This window comes from Amblyomma mixtum, chromosome 5, assembly GCF_055824585.1.
Source record: "Amblyomma mixtum isolate Tamu chromosome 5, ASM5582458v1, whole genome shotgun sequence".
Classification (NCBI taxonomy): Eukaryota; Metazoa; Arthropoda; class Arachnida; order Ixodida; family Ixodidae; genus Amblyomma; species Amblyomma mixtum.
In genome coordinates this window covers 69,348,627-69,368,919 of record NC_143016.1, presented here as the reverse complement: position 1 = coordinate 69,368,919, position 20,293 = coordinate 69,348,627, and the positions used below count along the sequence as shown (strand labels likewise).

The 20,293-nt window shown below is 48.8% G+C and overlaps 1 protein-coding gene across 1 annotated transcript in view; it reads right to left on the bottom strand.

The window, feature by feature from the left end:
- Nucleotides 1-15,457, bottom strand: part of LOC149342542 (beta-glucuronidase-like) — a 28,961-nt gene extending 13,504 nt beyond the window's left edge. The window contains exon 1 of the mRNA XM_089544904.1: nucleotides 15,177-15,457. Within this exon, the coding sequence (XP_089401030.1) occupies nucleotides 15,177-15,380 (204 nt within the window). The 5' untranslated portion in view covers nucleotides 15,381-15,457. The remainder of the gene's footprint in view (nucleotides 1-15,176) is intronic.
- Nucleotides 15,458-20,293: the final 4,836 nt, after the last annotated feature.

Sequence of the window (20,293 nt, the reverse complement as noted above, 5' to 3'; positions counted from 1 at the left end):
GACACTGAAGGGACGCTTACGAAGAGTTCATGCAAGGACGTACAGCTGGGCGCAGAAATGCTGGAAATGGCGGACGCTTGTGCACGTAGTGAAAGAATGGAGAAAATATTATATAAAAAGATAAACCTGATTTCGTGCCTTAAACACTTCCTCGGCGCAATTAACTTATCACTTGTAGCTTGTTTGCAAGTATAATATTTCACGCCGGCAACAAAACGAATGCTAATTGCTTCCTGTCTTTTACTAACTTGAACAAAAAAAGAAAAACGCAGTCTGTGTAAAGGCGTCATGAGAAATTCGATTTGTATCCTGTTTTGAAATGCAGAACTGAATACGGGCTTTTGCATCTAAAATTAAAAAAAAAAGAGCGAAATCAGCGCCCTTAAGTACGCTTGAGGCCCTTCATTTTCAAGAAAACACAAATATGCGCGAAAAGTCCACATTCAACACTTCCATAACAATTGGGTTAAACCCGATTTCTACCCGAAAACTATTTTCCCGAAATGTATTTTTATTACAAGCAGGCGGACTGAGGCAGCCTATGAAAACCAACATATACGCTGAACTCACCGGAGAAAAACACCTATAGTTAATTATTGGTCAATTAACTAATGTCAGGCTCCTTTAAACTGTTTTAACCCTTGTTACTGAAAGGAATGCTTCGTTTGCCGACCGAGACTAACAGTAACCGGAAAAAGCGAACCACCAGAGTACACTGCATCAATCGCAACCCTTCGACAAAGCTGCTGCCTGGCCTTTTTAAATGAAAGCTCTGGTACGGAGAGGAAGTTTTTATAGCTAGGGCGCATATACATCCCAAGAGGTTCATTCTCGACTCAGAAATAATATCAATGCAGATCATAGCGGAGACGAGAAAAGTTATTTGAAATAGGAGATAAAAAAAAAAAGAAAGCGCCCAGCTGCATGCGAACGCTTAGCTAGTGTATTTTCTGCAGTTCTAGTTCGAAAGCACTACTTAACACGGTCACAACCAAAAATCTTGTGTCAAGCCTCGGAGTAACTCGGGTAAGTTCGGGTAAGTTCGGATTAGTTCGGAGGAGCGTCGAGCAAGCTGCAGCCAATGGGAGTAAGCTCGAAGTTCGGAGGGGTGTCGTGCAAGGTGCAGCCGAGTGGAGAGAGGGCGTGAGGATGAAGAGCGAGAAACGCGGTTGCGTGCACATGCAGATGCCAGAAAGAAGATGGTTTGGTTTGGTTTATGGGGTTTAACGTCCCAAAGCGACTAAGGCTATGAGAGACGCCGTAGTGGAGGGCTCCGGAAATTTCGACCACCTGGGGTTCTTTAACGTGCACTGACATCGCACAGTACACGGGCCTCTAGAATTTCCCCTCCAAAGAAATTCAACCGCCGCGGCCGGGATCGAACCCGCGTATTTCGGGTCAGCAGCCGAGCACCATAACCGCTGAGCTACCGCGGCGGCGCCAGAAAGAAGAGGCGAAGAATGAACACATCTGCTCGGTTTAACCACGTTAAAATCCTACCACTTTTTGTACCTTCGCATAATCAAGGCATTTTATATCCTTCCACAAGGCGAACGCTCACGGTCAATTCTTTGCAATAATGATGAAAACAAAAAGCCCGAAAGTGGAAGGCTTTTGTGATAAACTCAATTTCTACTTCATCTTCCACTAAAATGGTGCCCAACTTTTACCCGCGTAATTTAGCGGAAACAAAACTTGAAAACAAAGGGTCCTCCATATAGGGAATCTGCGTTGAAGTTTGATGTGTTGAGCGCAGCGCCGAAACACGCAGCCTATAGACAGATGAACAAGCATTCTTTAGTGTATCCTGTAGTGCCTCCTGTGCTTATCGGCATGAGCTTCCGCGCTCTGCCAAAGCCCCACATAGCGTGCCTCAGCTAGCTGGGCTACGTCGAAATCACCAAGATAAGGAATGTTATCGTATGCATGTCTTGCGTTCGTTGCAGCTCAAGCGGCTGAATGACATAAGTTTTTCGGAGCACAGTGGAACAATTGGCGCGCTGCACTTTGCAGTTGCAGGTTACTTACACTACCGCGAAGCTCTGCTTCATCGCTATTGTTCCTTTGTAGCGGCTTTATTATGGACTTATCATTTTTCGATGCGCCACACCATATGAGTTATTTTGCGTAAGCCTAGCTACAGATATTGCTACATTGTGTTCGAAGCATCACTGTCACGTGCGGCCTATTTGCGATGTTACGGAACGTTCGCTACGATGCAAGTCCTTTAAGCTGAATGCAACCCGTTATCACCATCGTGTGACCGCATACTGCGGCTAGCGCAGGCAATATCCTGATTGCTTCAGGGCGTTGTCCGTTCAAAGGAAGGAGTCAATACCTTCCCGAAAACAATCCACTTGAGTGAAATTGTTTTCCGCGCATGGTTAAAGCCGGATATTAGTTAGGATGTAATTTAGCAAGGGCTAGCAGGATAAAAAAAGGTAACGTCGCGCGCTGCAGATTTCTGAATACATTCCTCCACCTCTCGCACATGGAGGTCTCATACGGGGTGTTTCACCTAGCACTTGCAGTTTTTTAAATATAGGCTTTTTGAGTTTGAAGAGCGCTTTTATCGGCATATCATTGTCAGCGGTGTAGTAGATTGCAATACGGCTAAGACGTGCTATAACTAGCAGGCTGGTTTACTAATATTGAATAATTTGCTTTTAACTATTACTATTATGCTGCCTAATAATTATTTAGAGAAGTGTAACCCACTGTGAGTAATATCCATATTAGTTTTTAGAATTTCGAACACACGGTTACCCTCGGTGCCGTGGCCTGACAAATTTTGGCTATTTCGACGAGTTACATGCACTGGAGAGGTTGCTTTGCCTGCAAGCCTCTCGAAAGCGCTTGTATTTTGGCGCGATGTAGCCAAAATCTGTTCGGCCACAGCGCAGAGGGCAACCGAAGTTTCGAAATTCTAAAAACTGAAGGCTCAAGGCCTATTTATACGCATGCCTTATGAGGCAGGCATCTTGTCGTTTTCCGACGGAAGTAAGTACAGGTAGGGTATGGTATTGTGGAGACGAATCGTGGGCGCCAGTCATCGTCAGGTCTCCACAAATATATTCGGCTGGACGCGCTCAGCCAGGCTGGGATGGAACAGCTCTGCGCCGGCCTTGCAGTTAAGCAGCCATGAAAATCCAGTCTGCGCGTGCTTGGCAGGCGTACTGGGACAGTCGTCGTCTTCGGCTGCCGGACCACGATGGCACGCTACAAGCCCCCCCCCCCCCCCCCCCCCCCCCCCCCCCCCTCTAGCGATGAAGCCATGAGCGAGGTGTGAATGGCGAAAAGCGGATAGGCTTGGCGCAAATCGTACGCGACGAGGACTGGCACGGTCGGGAGGGAATGCAGCGGCACAGTTAGCGATGACGTCGGTGTCAAGATGAGCAGGTTTAAGGCGGTCAACTGAGATTGTGTCCTGCCGGCCGTTGATGAGCAGGAGAAAGTGCTTAGGAGCACGCCGGAGCACTTGGTACGGACCATCGTATGGTGGCCGTAAGGGCGGGCGTACGGCGTCGTGGCGAACAAAGACGTGAGTGCACCGTTGAAGGTCGGAGGGGACGTGGACACGACGGGAATACTGGCGTTGACGTGGTGGAACTACACTGCTCATAGCGCTACGTAGGCGGTAGGCGTAATCTGAGAGGTCAGCAGGCGTGGGTGGTGAGGGCTCGAAGAATTCGCCAGGGACACGGAGAGTAGTGCCAAACGTTAGCTTTGCTGCACAGGTAGAAGAGTCACTGCGAAGTGCAGTGCGGAGACCAAGCAGGACGAAGGGTAGGCGCTCAATCCATGGCGAAGGAAAAGCGGACGCCGTAAGTGAAGCTTTCAGCTGCCGGTGAAAACGCTCAATGACACCGTTGGAAATCGGGTGGTAAGAGGTCGTCTTGATGTGATTGACGCCGAGGAGCCGAGATAGGTTAGCAAATAAGGTGGAGTCAAATTGACGGCCACGATCAGTCGTAATGGTGCAAGGGACACCGTAGCGGCTTATCCACAGTGTGATGAGTGCTCTTGCGATCGACTCCGCCGTTATGTCCAGAAGGGGCATCGCTTCAGGCCATCTCGTGAACCTGTCAATGCAGGTTAACAGGTAGCGGTGGTTCCCGCAGGTAGGAAGGGGACCGACAATGTCGACGTGCAGATGGCTGAAGCGGGCGTCCGGGGACGGGAACGTGCCAAGCGGCGTCGCAGTGTGTCGATGCACTTTGCTTTTCTGACAGCTCAGGCACGCGCGCGACCAGCGGCGAACGTCGACGTTGATGCGAGGCCAGACATAGCGAGCCGTGACAAGGCGCTGTGTTGCGCGTATGCCAGGATGGGCCAAAGAATGGAGGGCATCAAAGACGGTTCGTCGGTAAGGTGGAGGCACGTAGGGGCGAGGGCGACCGGTTGATGTATCACAAACTAGGGGAACGGCGCAGTCAGGGAGCAAGACGTCCTGCAACACTAAAGAGGTGTCGCGCGTGCGAAACCGTTGCAACTCGGCATCGGCTCGTTGAGCAGCAGCCATAGCCGTGAATTCGATGACTGGCCGTCCATTGTCCGTCGCATTGACTTCAGCACGAGAAAGAGCGTCGGCAACTATGTTGGACTTGCCGCTGACGTGACGAATGTCGCAGGTAAATTCGGAAATGTAGGCGAGCTGCCTGATTTCGCGAGGAGCTTAGGAGGTACTGTTGGATGCTAGCGCGGACGTCAGAGGTTTGTGGTCAGTGAGGATATGAAATCTGCGTCCCTCGAGAAAATGTCGGAAGTGCTTCACGGCTGAATATATTGCTAGCAGCTCTCGGCCGAAGGTGCTGTAGCGGCGTTCAGGGGGCGCAAGCTTCTTGGAAAAGAAGGCAATTGGCTGCCAAACACCAGCGACGAACTGTTGCAATACCGCGCCGACAGCAGTGTCCGATGCGTCAACCATGACGGACGCGTGCGCGTCACATTTAGGATGAACCAGCAGCGTCGCTCCGGCAATGGCTGCTTTGGTGCCGCTGAATGCGCGGTCAGCGGCATCGGTCCAAGCAACAAGAGCGGTCGGCTTGCCGTGGCCCGAGAGAAGGTCGTGGAGAGGCTGCAGTATTGCAGCGCAGCGAGGAATGAAGCGCCGATAATAGTTGGCGAGGCCAAGAAATTCGCGCAGTTGTCGGGTGGTGGTGGGCCGGGGAAACTGACTGATGGCGGTGACACGGGCCGGCAAGGGGCGAATGCCATGGGCGTTGACGCGATGGCCGAGAAAGTCCAACTCAGCAACGCCGAACTCGCTTTTCGGTCCGTTGACCACGAGACCAAAGCGGCTGAGTCTTTCGAGCACTTGACGCAGGTGGAGCTTGTGGGCCTCTACCGTAGGGCTGAAGACGAGAATGTCGTCAAGGTAGGCAAAGCAGCACGTCAAGCCGCGTAGGACTTGGTCAACGAAACGCTGAAAAGTCTGGGCCGCGTTGCGAAGACCGAAAGGCATCCTCAGATATTCAAACATGCCAAAAGGTGTAATAATGGCGGTCTTCGGGATATCCGACGGTTCCACAGGAATCTGATGATATGCCTTCACAAGATCGACTTTGCTGAAGATTGTGCAGCCATGTAGAGCCGATGTAAAATCTTGGATGTGGGGAATCGGTTAGCGGTCAGGGATTGTGGCCTTGTTGAGGGCCCGGTAATCGCCGCACGGTCGCCAGTCGCCGGTCTTTTTGGGCACCATGTGGAGAGGCGACGCCCAAGGACTGGAGGAGGGGCGGATGAAGCCAAGCTCTAGCATATGCTCAAATTCCTGTTTGGCGACAGCGAGGCGATCCGGTGCGAGGCGACGAGCGCGAGCAAACACGGGAGGCCCAGTCGTCACAATATGATGAGTCACGTTGTGAGCGACTGGCGCTTGGAGGGACGGGGGTCGGAAGACATCTGGAAACTCAGCAAGGATGCTGGACCAAGGGTCGGAAACGGTGCTGTGCGCCTGGAGGAGCCGGAGTGGTGGAGCGCGGCAAGAGACGCCTTGGACGACTAGGCTTGTTTCTGAATCCAGTATTCTGTTTTGCCGCATGTCAACTAGGAGCCTGTAGTGCCATAGGAAGTCGGCGCCGATGATTGGCGTGCGCACGTCCGCGATAACAAATACCCAGCGAAAAGTACGGCGGAGTCCGAGGTCAAGCGTTACCGACTTCTGGCCGTATGTCCGTATGGTGGATCCGTTGACTGCGGTCAGAGGAGGAGAGTCTAAAGGACGGCGCCGCTCAGCCAACGTAGGCGGAAGAACACAGATCTCGGCACCAGTGTCGATGAGGTAGCGGACTTTGGTTACACGGTCAGTGGCGTGGAAAAGGCGACTGGATCGCGGGCCGAGAACACCGGTCGCCTTCAGTGTTCGGCCGGACCGTTTCCCGCGAAGGAGCAGGGCTGGCGGCAGTGGCGTGCGCGAGAGCCGTATCGGCGGTGGAACCAGCAAAGGGTCGTCGAGGGCGGAGAACGATTGCCAGAAAAACTGGGGCTTCTACGGCGGGTGGAGACGACGAATGCGGCCGGCGAGCACGAAGAGCTGCAACTTCAGCTGTAAGCTGCGCCACCTGCCGGGCTAGCTCCTCATGAGTAGCAGTGAGAAGGGTATAGCAATCGTCAGGAGCTGGGCTCGATAGCTGAGGGGCAGGAGGGCGATGGTGACTCCGGACTTCGCGTCTTCGTTCTCTGCTCCTGCCCTGCGCTTTGCATCAGCCGCTTCGCTAGGCCTACCGCTGCCCGGAGCTCGAGACCCCGCCTACCTTCCATCGTGTAAGCCCTGGCCATGGATCCCTCCACTCCTGTGCCGTCTCCGTCGCCTCGCACGCTGCCACTTCATGAGTCCGCGGTCTCCGCCCTCAAGCTCCCCGACTTCTGGTCATCGGACTCGGAACTTTGGTTCCTCACAATCGAGGCCTTGTTCCGCCGGCACCGCATCACGTCCAGGTCACCAAATTTGTGGAGACGAATCGTGGGCGCCAGTCATCGTCAGGTCTCCACAAATATATTCGGCTGGACGCGCTCAGCCAGGCTGGGATGGAACAGCTCTGCGCCGGCCTTGCAGTTAAGCAGCCATGAAAATCCAGTCTGCGCGTGCTTGGCAGGCGTACTGGGACAGTCGTCGTCTTCGGCTGCCGGACCACGCTACAGTATCAACGATACGGCTGAGGACAAACCCAAATAGCGGTTTTATTCCATCAGTGCAAGCAATGCTTGACTCAAGTCGCGCCCACTTCAAAGAGGGAACCAGAGGGGTTAAAGTGCCATTTTAATGCGATAGCGTTAAGGCTCCCCCGTTCTGCTGAAAATCCGGCGTCGTCAGCGCCACCGGCGTTGTGAGCGAAGAATCCCCAGAGAAGCAACCTAGAAGGTCGACCTAGGTCACATGACCTTGTGGCGTATTCACAACCTGCTCACCGGATTGTGAGCAAACTGACCACCGCAGCAGGTGGCAGTTAAATTAATGACTGGTCGCGACAGGTTTTTGGGGAGGAGCAACCGGGATCGCCCAGCCCCTCCGGTGGCAGCACCTGACATCGCAGGGCAGCGACGCATCGCTTAACCGCTTCGCCACTCCGCAGGGAGTGGTATCAGGACTGCCTGGTATCTATGAATGCAAAGTCGAGAATGACCAATTCCCCATATACGGACATTCACCCATTAGCGTTAGCACGTCATACCATTAAATCGAGGCTGAAGCGTCCTTTCCAATTTTTGGGTGTTTCTCGTCGTTCTAAGAATTAGTTCTTCGGGGCTCCTAGGATTTTTAAACAGCAAAGCCTAAAAATAATTTTTGATCGATATTTCTACCCTAAAACCAAAAGCTCTATGCTCACACCCCTGAGGAGACTTGTGACCATGAAGTCTGGAGCACATATAGTGACCCATGCACTCCTCGTCGGTATACGTGGCGTGATCATTTAATTCATAAATCTATGACTCAATCTGTCCACTTGTTGGCCACTGCATACACAGTGGTCCAGACACCCTTCTGCAAGATGTAATCGGCGGGATAGGTCCGAAGGATAAAGCTCTAGGATGGAGTGGCGGGATCAGTCAACCATTACGCGCACGCCATTGTCTCCACTCAACATAGCCTTTTCGTGTAAATACGAAGAAAACAGGAAAATTCGCACTTTGAGGGGAGGAAAAAAAAAACTTAATTCGAGGTCAGCGCTAAAGCCCCATGAAAAGTACCATTTGCTCCACTAATGTTCTTTGGTGATTTGACGATACCGAGTGAAGCCAAGCTTGCCGTCCAAGCCAAGCCAAGAAGTCTACCACAAGCGTGCCGTCCTGGTTAGCTCAATTGGTAGAGCGACTGCTCCGGTGAAGCGGTGGTCCTGGGTTCGAACCCCGGACCAGGACGAATTTTTCTTAACTGCGAAGTTTCTGAGAAAGCTGTATAGCTTTACTTTGTAGCCGTATGGCTGCGCTCGGGTGGATGCCAATGAGTAATTACTCCCTTATTACAAATCTACTGCACCTTGGGGGATTCCCCTAAACATTTGACCAACACAGTTCCCACTTCGAGTTATTGATCAGTTCGCTCTCGCCCTACCATAAGCGTGCCGTCCTGGTTAGCTCAATTGGTAGAGCGACTGCTCCGGTGAAGCGGTGGTCCTGGGTTCGAACCCCGGACCAGGAGGAATTTTTCTTTAACTGCGAAGTTTCTGAGAAAGCTGTATAGCTTTCCTTTGTAGCCGTATGGCTGCGCTCGGGTGGATGCCAAAGAGTAATTACTCCCTTATTACGAGTGAAGCCAAGTATCTCCAGGAGAAAAGCGCGGGTGAGGGTTCGCACAATACGAAGCGCATGCATGTGTAGGCGGACAAGTGGGCAAACAAAGTGCTCCGGTGACGAAGCGATTGAACTTAGTTCTGGCTTTTGGGTGTCTGTGGGTGTTTCTTCCTTAGGTGTTCGTGGCTTTCGCGCTGCATTTATGTCTCAATGTCACCCTTTGTTAAACACTGATCTAAGATGACACAGGCTCAGTTTTCTGGATGCTGTTCAGTGCACGCCTAACTTTTGTTAGTCTCTCCCATACCGTTATTGTTTGCTAAACTATACATGGTCTGTTCTGAAAGAAGTAGGACTCATTTTTTACAATTTTTCAAGGTAGCACCCTTCCGCACCTACACGCTGCTGCTAATGAGTTTTACAGTTTTCGTACGCCTCCAGGAACGCCTGGACCGGAATGCTGTTTAACTCCCTCGTCACGGCCTGTTGAACCACCTCTACCGATCCGTGATGTTTCCCCTCGAGCGTCGATTTTATTCTCGGGAATAGAAAAAAGTCTGGCAGGGCCAAGTCGAGTCTGTAGGGGGGCTGAGACAGCGTTGCCGCCTTGTGCTGGACAAAAAATCGGGGTCCTCATTCAGATGACGAAGAAGATCCTACCGGTTGGCCTTTTCCTCCTCTGACAACACTCCCGGCACCAACTTCGCGCACGCTTTCCTCATGGATAAGTTTTCTGTCACAATCCCAAAAACTTGGGTTTGAGGAATGCTCAAGTCATCAGCAATCATTCTGATACTTATTCTACGATCACTGTTAAGTAAATGTTTCCCTCGCTACACATTTTCGTTGGTCTTGCTGGTCGAAGGGCGTCTGAAGCGGTCGTCTTCCTTCTTTCCTTACCTTCTCGGAAAAGCTTGTGCCTATCAAAAACACCTGATCTACCCATGGAAGCGTCACCGTAGGCCTCCTTAATCATGTTGTGAGTCTCTTTGCCCGTTTTACCAAGATTTACTCAAAATTTGATCGCGTATCGCTGATCCAGTAAACGCTCGACGATTTTGCGTGACGAGACGTTTCGACAGGGGTTCACAGTACAAGCGACCTCCTCTCTTTGACGGCCGAGAGCTGACTGCCGATTTTCCCCAGCATTCCCAATATCCCCCTTCAACGATCCTGCACGCGCAGACCACCCCTCGTCCGCCCGTTCGCCCAGGAAAAAACCAGTCCTACTACTTTCAGAACAGACCATGTATATACAGTATACGTTTGTGGCACAATTAAGACCGTTAAAAGTGTATTTTGGGATCTCATGATCTCGGTCAGTGCAAATTTAGAGCGCCTTATTTTAACATAATATGCGTTGTACACGTTGCTCATGCCTATTGTTCAATAATCCATTAAAGAAAATCGCTGTATAATTGATCAAATGAAACACCTTCAGGATTCACTGCTGTTACTCGCATGGAAATAAACAGCAGTCATTTTGACCTTTCGGCCGAATTTGAGCATTTTCAGCGCGCTTTTGTGTAGATTCCGTCCATAACAGGTCGTCGCATTTAAGCCCGTGATAATTCCGCAGAACTCACGTCATCTCTTGTGAACTGACCGACGGAGTGTTTTTGCATACTTGACGTTATTAGCGATATGCTGTAGGTTCATTCTGTCTGAGAGGTTCGCTGCTATCGCCAGACGTTCCTGAAAAGAATATCACCACGCCTTGTCCTCTGAAGTGACTGCGCACGTGCGTACAATGACATTAGTATATTATCACACGGTTTCTTTCACGTTTTATTTTTTCTTCTACTTATAGGCTGATTGCAGCTAGGCAAATCTAATACTTCACGCTATTGTTCGATAGACGCTGAGAGAAGTGAGAGAGACGGGAACAGTTGGCCTTGGAACAAACACATTTTCGAACAGCACGTGCAAGGTTTATCAGACCAGCACGAAGGGCGTAGCGTTTTATTGTCACCCAATTCGAAAATATGCCTATCTTGCGCATCATTTTTTGTCAACACCTGTGCCAAAGAAAGGCTAAGCGGAGACGGCTAACAATTTTATACACGCTTTATTAAGCTAGTTCTGTATGCATGTGCATCTCAGACATATATAGGCGTGCGCAGGTCTCATCATAAGTGGGGGAGGGGGTAAAGTTCACGGTAGCGCCCTTTGGTGCGTTATGGGTAGCAGAGTACAAAATACAAGGATAGCAGGGATATATGGTACAAAATCTGCGCCCATTTTACCCATGTCTATTAGGACAGCCACTGCCCCCCTTACCTTCCCCGTTTTGCGCATACCTATATGATCGCAGACTTAACTCTTGGGTAATTTGCGCTCGAGGTGAGGGGCGGAGAATTTAGAGGCAGGTCTCTCTCTCTCTGCGTGAACGCTTCAGCCACGCCTTGAAGAAGGGGGTAAAGAGATTGAAAAAGGGGAGAGAGAAAAGAGTGCGAGCACGGTATAAGGCGCGCCTAAGTGAGTGCGTAATACACTTGGACTCGGGACTGTGTACGCCTGCACACCGCGGACGCCTACCTGCGCAAGCGTGTTGGAGAACGTCAGGTAAGAAGGTTACGTTTTGAATGCTATGGCATTTCTGTCGCGTATATCCTCCCCAATTTATCATATCTGTCTGGACAGGCTCGATTATCTCATCGCCGTTTTTCCTACGTTTGGGCAAGCTCATGAAGATATCCGATCATGTTCCACTGTACCTAGCGCATTTTTCTGGGCGTTAATTGTTCTGGCTATTTGTACTGTATTGGTGATTTTCACGGCCTAGAGGGGGCGCATCAAGTAATCCAGTATGGAGGCGTTACGGAGCTATAGGACTCCTCTTGTAGGCAGCCTATAGGTAGAATTGCACTCGCTTTAAGTTTTCACGATAAGCTCGCGCTTCCTTGCCAGTGGTGACAACCTGTTGTGAACCAGGCTTTTTCTTCTGGAGGACGTTAAGGAATAAATGAGGGACCAAAAAAAAATCGCTGTCTGCCGTTTGGAAGCGGCTGGCGTGAAAGGCGGTCGACGCGAGAAAGATATCGCAAGAAAGATATCGAATATGAAGATTGTGCAAGAAACGAGTGAAGCACATAACTAGAAGCACAGTTTTCTGCATTTAGCACGTCGGGTTAGCACTGCGATTTTGTTTTGCGCTTGCGAAGAAAATAAGCTAGAAAGGTTTGCTAGTCGGATCACTGACGCTCGAGGTTTAACTGATAATGTTGCGCCCTACTAAGTTTCTTCGTGCACATGAATTTTATTAACCACTTGCTTCTTTGAATATGGTTACAGATTTCTAATCGTGTGTACAGATTGAAAGAGAGAACAGTGAGGTCGCCTTTTCCGAGCGCTCTTTTTCAATCACTGTTCGGAAGGCACGCAATTAATGCAAATGTCTATATGACACAAGTTTCGTTCGATTGGATTTCATTATTAACTTCAGTAATTCTCTAAAAGGAGCTAGTTGGTTGGCTATATTTATTGGTGTCTATACTATTGTCCTGAAGTTAGCGCACTCATATGTCAATATCAATTCTTATCATTTGCTCGCCTGACTGACTTATTCTAGTCACAGTGAGTGAATGGGACAATAATGAAATGAAATGAGAACCAGAAAGATACGGGATTCGATGAAATCATCATACAACTCCAAGCTGCCGCGGTAGCTCAGTGGTTATGGTGCTCGTCTGCTGACCCAAAAAACGCGGGTTCGATACCGGCCGCGGCGGTCAAATTTCGATGGAGGCTAAATTCTAGAGGCCCGTGTACTGTGCGACGTCAGTGCACATTAAAGATCCACAGGTGGTCGAATTTTCCGGAGCCCTTCACTACGGCGTTCCTCGTAGCCCGAATCACGTTGGGACGTTAAACCCCAATAAACCATAAATCATCATACAACTCCACCCCTCGTTTCATGGAGAACAAAGGCAAAGCCCCCTATCACCATACACGCATGTCGTATTCACGGCTGTCATTACGCATACAGACAGGCACAAAACTCTTCGCGCTGGAAAGATGCCCATTAGTCATGTTCTTCGTATTTACATATACCAATATGTAAATATGTAAATATTCACGTTAACTTACAGCACCTCGTATTTAGATAGGCCCTTGTAGTCCAGGCATATTGTCTTTATAGAAAAATATGTTTAGTGTTTGAGGAGATCAGTACTGTCATGATCCTGAAAATGTTCTACTACAGCAGGAAAACTGCCTGCTTCCATGCTCTCTTTGACTTTGCTGGCACCATAAAAAATTATCCCATGACCCTTAGCGACTTCTTTGTCTCGTTAGCGTGCATATATCCAACTAATCAAGGCATATTTTATATGAAAACTATGAAAAAAATGCATAACTGTGTCAGCGAAGCTATCGCTACGGATTGAACGGCGTGGTTCCGCGAGCGCCGATTCTATTTAGACTAGTTAGCGGCGCCGCGGAAGTGTGCAGTCAATTTCGCGAAAATCAGCATATATTCTTAAAAAATAAAACGCACTTAACATCAGGTTATTGATTTCTCTAAGCGGAAAATATCACTAAAGAATCCACTGCGCCTTCCAGTTCCTGGTTCAAATTCTCGTTTTAATTTACAAATTTGCAGCTGGACACTCGAAAAAAAAAAGTAAAAACGTAGTAAGTGCAGCAGATACCAACTCTGACTTCGTTTGACTACTTTTTATCAGCTATTTACTACCTTCTTCAAGGTATAGTTAGTCAAAGTAGCCCTTGCTGCCTTTTTACTAATTATGGTCGCTATAGTTACTGCCTTAGTAACCGTTCCTTTAACCTTAAAATCAAGTCAGATAATATAAACTGACACATATTGTCGTGCTAATAAATCGGTTTTGTAATGAAACATATGGTTAGATAGACTAAGCTGTTTCTACAGTCTCAACTTCATAATTAACGCTGGTATCTTAGCTCAACCGGTAAGACCACTAGCACGGAAATGAGAGTCTGATTTATGGAGTATATAAGACTGAGAAAGATTTCCCTACATTGCACGCGAGTGTGACTCTCTCTTATTTGTGCTTTTCCTGTATTCTGAACCTTTGTGTGCGCGCGGTATAAGGATGTTGATGCCATCACCTCGCATAATTTCTGCATGTAATGCGCGATAAGCTTAAACCTAAGTGGGTGATTTACGGCCAGCGCGCTCTGTCTGGGTTCCGGAATTAGTCAAATTGACTGTGAAGCTTCTTTATTTTTCGAGTACGCATAAATTTGACAAGCCACGCCAGCACACCGTACGATGAATCTAGCAACATATGCGAGTTTCTATTCATTTTCTTAGTAAATACTACTACCTTCCCGTTACTAACTGCAGGTAGCAGTCGTTACTAACTCAATGGGTTAGTAACTGTTACTAACCTTCCCGTTATTAACTGCAGTTACTAACAGGATAGCAACATATGTGACAACCAGTTACTACCACAAAAGTTCGTACTACCTTTTTTCTAAGAGTGTATAATTTATGGATTGTCAGATGTTAAAATAATCACAGCTTTGTAGTCCCAATTCTCAGTTAGTATTACTATTCGAAGCACTATTGTACAATAACCGGCGTGGTGGAACTTTAACTATATGGTTGAAACTCGTGGTGAGGTCGGTGTATTGACCCTATAAAAGGTGAGACCACCGACTTATCGCGCGGAGAACTTCTGATTTATCGACGCTGCGGGCATGCTATTGTGTACGGATTTTTTCCATTCAGATTTCTACCAATTTGACATTCAGATGGTATGCTTCAAGCTCAGATGTGACGGCATCCAAACGTGCGATGTACCTCTGCAGATGTAAGAAAAACGCCAAAAGGAAATAAACGCCTGGGGTAAGAAATTTTGGCCGATTTAAATTACTATAGTGGTCCACTCATAAAATAATAATAAAAACACTCTGAGCGTTCGCGTCAGAGATCATGGAGGTGTGACAGAAGGGATCGCATGCCTTAATGTGTTATCGCATGTCACTTATTAGCTAGCCAGCAATTTTAGCCTTAATTTCTTTCTCAATTGCAAAAAGAAACGGCAGGAAACATACGTGCACGCCGCCGGGTCCGATTCTTGTCTTCATTCTTATCTTTTTACAAGGTTCCAAAAAAAAGCACTCTGTATCGGATTCCTATGAGCAGACATACTGCCTCTGCCAGAGGTTTGGTTATAGCCTCGGTGGACTCATATAAACAGTGCCGAATACAGAAACGTCCACACATATATGCTGAGATTACACTGCGAGTTAATGAACTTCACGCGGTTTTCACTAATCCAAACACTTGTCCACTGCTGATATTATACAAGAACTAACTTGCGTCGGCCATCTGACACTCTTAACTTGCTCAAGGGGCCGCAGGAAAAATACCTTGCCCCCTCCCCCTTTCTTTAAAATAAAAACAGCCCTGCAAATGGCTGGAGTGCACGTATACATATAACACGTATACTGACCAGTGACAGCGGCTGCTGAAACCATTTGTTCTGGAAGCCCTCCTCGGGGTCAGAATCGCTGGAGGCCCGGAAGTTCCAAACTCCGTCCAGAAGCTTCACTTCCCGGGTCTCAGACTCGCGCGGGTACAGCACCGACGCAGCACCGCAGTACGAGGAGAGCGCCGCGATCAGCGCCCAGGCACGCAGGAAGGATTCCGGACGCATCGTCGCCGTAGCATCCAGCGACCACCGCAGCTGTCTTGCTTCTTTGCGGGCGACCGACAACACATTGGTGGAAACTGGAGAGCCCGTATCGAGTCTCGGAGCCTGCGCTTATCGCCCCTCTTGATGCTTCTATCTCCCTTCCTCTCTTCGGTACCCTTATCGCTTCTTCAGGGAATCCCACGCTGGGCACGGACGGACTCCCGCTTCCTGTCTCATCTCGATGCTCGCCCTCTCGCCTCATGTCCACGCTACCGCAGTTCTGCAACGCTGATTCTTGCCTCGTGTTCTGTGTGCGATGAAATTGGCTTAGGCAGAAGTAGTTAAGGTTCTAATTTGTGTTAGTCTGGATTTTAGGATTAGGGAAAATTTAGTCGAATAGTTACGCTTTCTGCCCTGTCCGAGTCCCTCCGGTGCCTCGGCGGGCCAGCCATAGCGGCCGCAGTTCATGATGGCATTGCGATGTCGCTGCGCCCGTCATCTGCAGCGCTGGTGCAGCCGGCTCTCGTATGGACATCATGAGTTCTTCATTTCACTCGCATCTTGGTAAGAAATTGTGGCGCAAGAAAGTTTTGATTATGGCTTTTTATAACGCTGTCATTCATCGATACAGCAGCTTTGTGAAAATCGAGTTTCAGTGCGCTGGTTTGGACAGCCTTTCACTTCCAGAATTAAAGTCGAAGGAGGAAGAAGAAGAAACTTTATTGTGTTCGGATTCAACGCTGAGGAACAACAACAACAACAAGTAGGCCCTCATTCCAGGGCCGCTCTTCGGGCCCGTTCCACCAGTTCTTGAAGAACATGTACATACATCCTATTACTGTACGAACAGAGGGGAAAGTTTAGTTTGTTTATGAGGTTCAACGTCCCAAAGCGACTCAGGATATGAGCGACGCCGTAGTGGAGGGCTCCGGAAATTTCGATCATCTGGAGTTCTTTAAAGTGCACTGACATCGCTAGCATTTTTGTCGCCATCGAAATGCGACCGCAGCGGCCGAGGTCGGACGCGCGTCCTTCGGAGCAGCTCCCGAGCACCATAACCGTTGAGCCACGGCGGCCGCAATGGGAAAAGTTCTGGTACATAATGCTGCTGTTTTATAGTTAGGGTATTACTTTTATATTCGAATGAATTAGAGCACAGAATTAGCAAATGTCTAATTTAAAATGTCAACTAATATTTGCGATAAAAGATATAACGATAATTGTTAATATTTAACATTAGCACAACGTTTCAATGAAAAATGTAACGTTTTTGCAGCTTACACAACTATTTTGCAAGACTACTGTAATATTCGGGGCCACTTACCGGTGATAACATTGACATCCAAAGGATGTCTTAAGGGTAAACAGCGCGAAATACGTAGACGGAAGGCAGAGGAAACAGCGTATGGCCTGAGTTTCCTCTGCTTTCCGTACGTTTTTCTTAAGAAATGTTTCACCAACTCGCCCGTTTGGCCGAGGGATGTCCCTGCATGCGAAATAGGACATGCGATATCCTTCACGCATCCCTCATATATCCTTCTGGCCGCTCTTTCTGTATCCAAGGGAGGTCTGTAGGAAGACCCGGAGGATCTTTTTAGGCCTTGACAGGGGCATATTGTTTGTTGGTCAAATAACGGTAGATTGCCCTGTGGATTTTTATGGGCCCAAGAGAAAAAAGCTTGCTCGACCCACGTGAAAAATATTCGCAAAAAATAGTTTACATTTACAAGTAAAGAAATGACCATGGGCGTCCGGAACGGGGGCAACCTGGAATGTCGGATGCACAGTTCCTTTTTGGTGCTAACCTACCGCCGCCCCCATCCCCGGACATCGGGTGCCCCCCCTTCCCCAGGAAAAAGTTCTGCGGACGCCCTTGGAAATGACTACAGCTGATTACAATAGCGTAGTGGCTTGGCCCATGTGCTTTTATATTTACGGCTGAAACCTGCGTCGCATCACACGCTGTCACGGCGAACTTGTCGAACAACAAGCTATGCACATACGGGAGTGGCTAAGAGTCATGGAAACTAATGAGCACATGGGAATGTTTCTGTTCTTTTTGCATTATTTTGTAGTGTTGATCAAGGAGATGTTAGTGTAATTATTTTATCGCTGAAAGATAAATAATTAGAAAGCAGCAGGAAAAGCAATTACTTGACGCCGGCGGGATCCGCACCCACGATCTCCGAATTTCACGTCCGGTGCTTTACCAACCCAGCTTCGGCGGCGACTGTCGAATCTTCTACTTCGGGGATATTTATGTTGCGTGTAACCTAATCATGAGAGTAACCTAACCTATAGCATTAAGAAGATTGGGCAATCGCCACCGTAACTGAATTGGTAGAGCACCTGACGTGAAATTCGGATGTCGTGGATTGGATATCACATTGCGGCATGTGGTTATTCTTTCTGCTACTTTATAATTATTTATCTTTCAGGGATAATCCAATTACACTAATTTCCCCTTGATCAGCACGACACAGTAACAAAAATAAAGCATTCCCGTGTGCATTTTGATTGGTTTCGGTGACGTTTGGGTTCTTTCCTAAGAGTGTCATAACGAGCTCCTCATTTCCATTCCCTTGTCTGCTCAACAATTACACGTGAGACACAGATTAGGCTACAAACCAGAAGTCATGCAGCATCAACATATCGAGCACGCATCCACAGAACGAAAAATTTCTACGAGCTTATTTATACCAAATCGAAGAACTTTGATCCTTTTTAAGCCAGCGGCGCCCTTGCACGTTAAGCAAAATGATTTGATTCAATTATGAATCTGTGGTGACACAAACATGCAGGCTAACAAAGAGAGTTCAGCTTAAGTTAAGGACAACGCAGCGATCTATGGAAAGAAAAATGGTAGCTGTAACGTTAATAGACCGAACGCGGGCGGAGTGGCTGAGGGAACACAGGGGATTATGACATCCTAGTCGAAATCAAGAGGAAGAAATGGGCTTGGGCAGGGCATGTAATGCGAAGGCAAGATAACCGGTTTCCAACAGAATTCAAGCGTAGCAGGGGTCGGCAGAAAGTTAGATGGGAGGATGAGATTAAGAAGTTTGCGGGGATACGGTGGCCGCGACTTGCAAAGGACAGGGTTAATTGGAGAGACATGGGAGAGGCCTTTGCTCTGCAGTGGGAGTAGTCAAGCTGATGCTGATGATGGTGGCACAAACAAGAAATGAAAATGAGCGGACCAGGGACGGGCATATTCCTCCCTTTTCCCATTTGATTTTCTTAAACAAACACCGCACGGGCTTGGAAATGTGAGCAAAAGGGGGGGGGGGGTTAATAAACAAGGAAGAAACAGGGAGAGGGTCGCTGCCAGAAAATTTACCCACTTCGATCCCTTTCCTATATCCCTCACTTCAATTAGAGGAAGGCAAGAACGCGGTTCTCTTCGTCTCGCTCTTCTTCTTCTGTGCTTCCTCTTCTTTTCCCTATTTTCCCTACCCCAGCTTGCCGCAGATGCTGTGATACCACGTAGATCGGCTGACGCGAAGACGCAGGTTCGATAACGGCCGCGGCGCTCGCATTCTGGAGGCGAAATGCTAGAGGCCCGTGTATTAGCTGTGCGACGTCAGCGCACGTTGAAGAACCCCGTCCTTCATAGCCTGAGACCCTTTGGGACGTTAAACATCAGAAACCACAACCATAAACAACTTAGCTCGGTGGACAATTTTGTGCGCCAGACAACTTTATTTTCCGTCAAGAATCACGTTCTATCCATCATTCTGTTTTCGTCCCTGGAATCAGGGATGGAGAGGAGAGTGGTATCCACAGGGCTGCCGACTTCGCGAAGACAGACGCGGCTGTGTTGATGGGGTTGCGGTCGAAATTCGGTGGCTCCAGCCAAAAGTTGGCGGAGCCGATGCGCTGCACGTCCTCTTGCTTCGCGCGCTCACAGCGCCCCCCCCCCCCCCCCCCCGCTCTATCTATCATTGTTTTCATCCCTGGAATCAGGGATGGAGAGGAGTCCTGTGACTGCTTACATGTTTTTGGCAGCAGCTTGGACCAGAAGTTGGAACAATAAATATACTGGCTTACACAAGCAAGAACTTTATACAGTCGACTCTCGATACTAATTCGAAAGCTTAAATTATCGAGGTTTAATAATTTCCAACTATCTGGAGCTCGAACTGATGTTGACGAAATTAGGACCAAAAGTTCATACAAACCAGGTATTCAATCATTAAGCAAGTTGGAATTTAGCACAGAATTGAAAGGTATGATAGCTCCTACTGCACTTTTGCCAGTTGTTGCGGCTAAGCAGCCAGCCCAGAAACAACACACTTGCGAAGGGCACAGTAGAAGAAGAGGTAGGTAGGTAAAAACTTTATTGATGAACCAAGTAAGGGAAGGAAGTAGGGGAGGTTTGGTTGGCTTGGTTCTTAATCCCGGTTGGCGGCCATCAGTCCATGACTTCTGGCGACCTTCTCCGCCCATTCCACCAGCCTCTTCTGTGAGGCCGGCTCGGAGCTAGAGACCGCGATCTCCCAACCGTCTAGGTCTGTGACGTTCCAGCGAGATGGTGGTTGGAGTTCTCGGCATATGAATAGTATGTGTTCAAAGTTTGCTCTCGGAGCCCCACAAAGAGAGCATTCGGGCTTGTATTGATTCGGTTGTATTAGTGCCAGATAGGCCGGTGAAGGAAACGTTCTGGACTGGAGTTGCCTCCATATAGTCTGTTGTTCCTTCGTGAGGGTGTGGTGTGGTGGTGGATATGTGAGCCTTTCCTCTCTGTAGTGTAGCGTGATTTCGTTGTAGGTGATTAGTCTGTCCCGCGCGCAATCCCTCTCCACTGTTCGGCCTGCTCGGTTGACGTACGCTCGAGCAATAGAGTGCGCCTCCTCGTTTCCGGGGTTGCCTGCGTGGGCTGGCACCCAAACTAATTGAATTGGTCTGGGGTCGTGGGGGTTTGATTGGAGAAT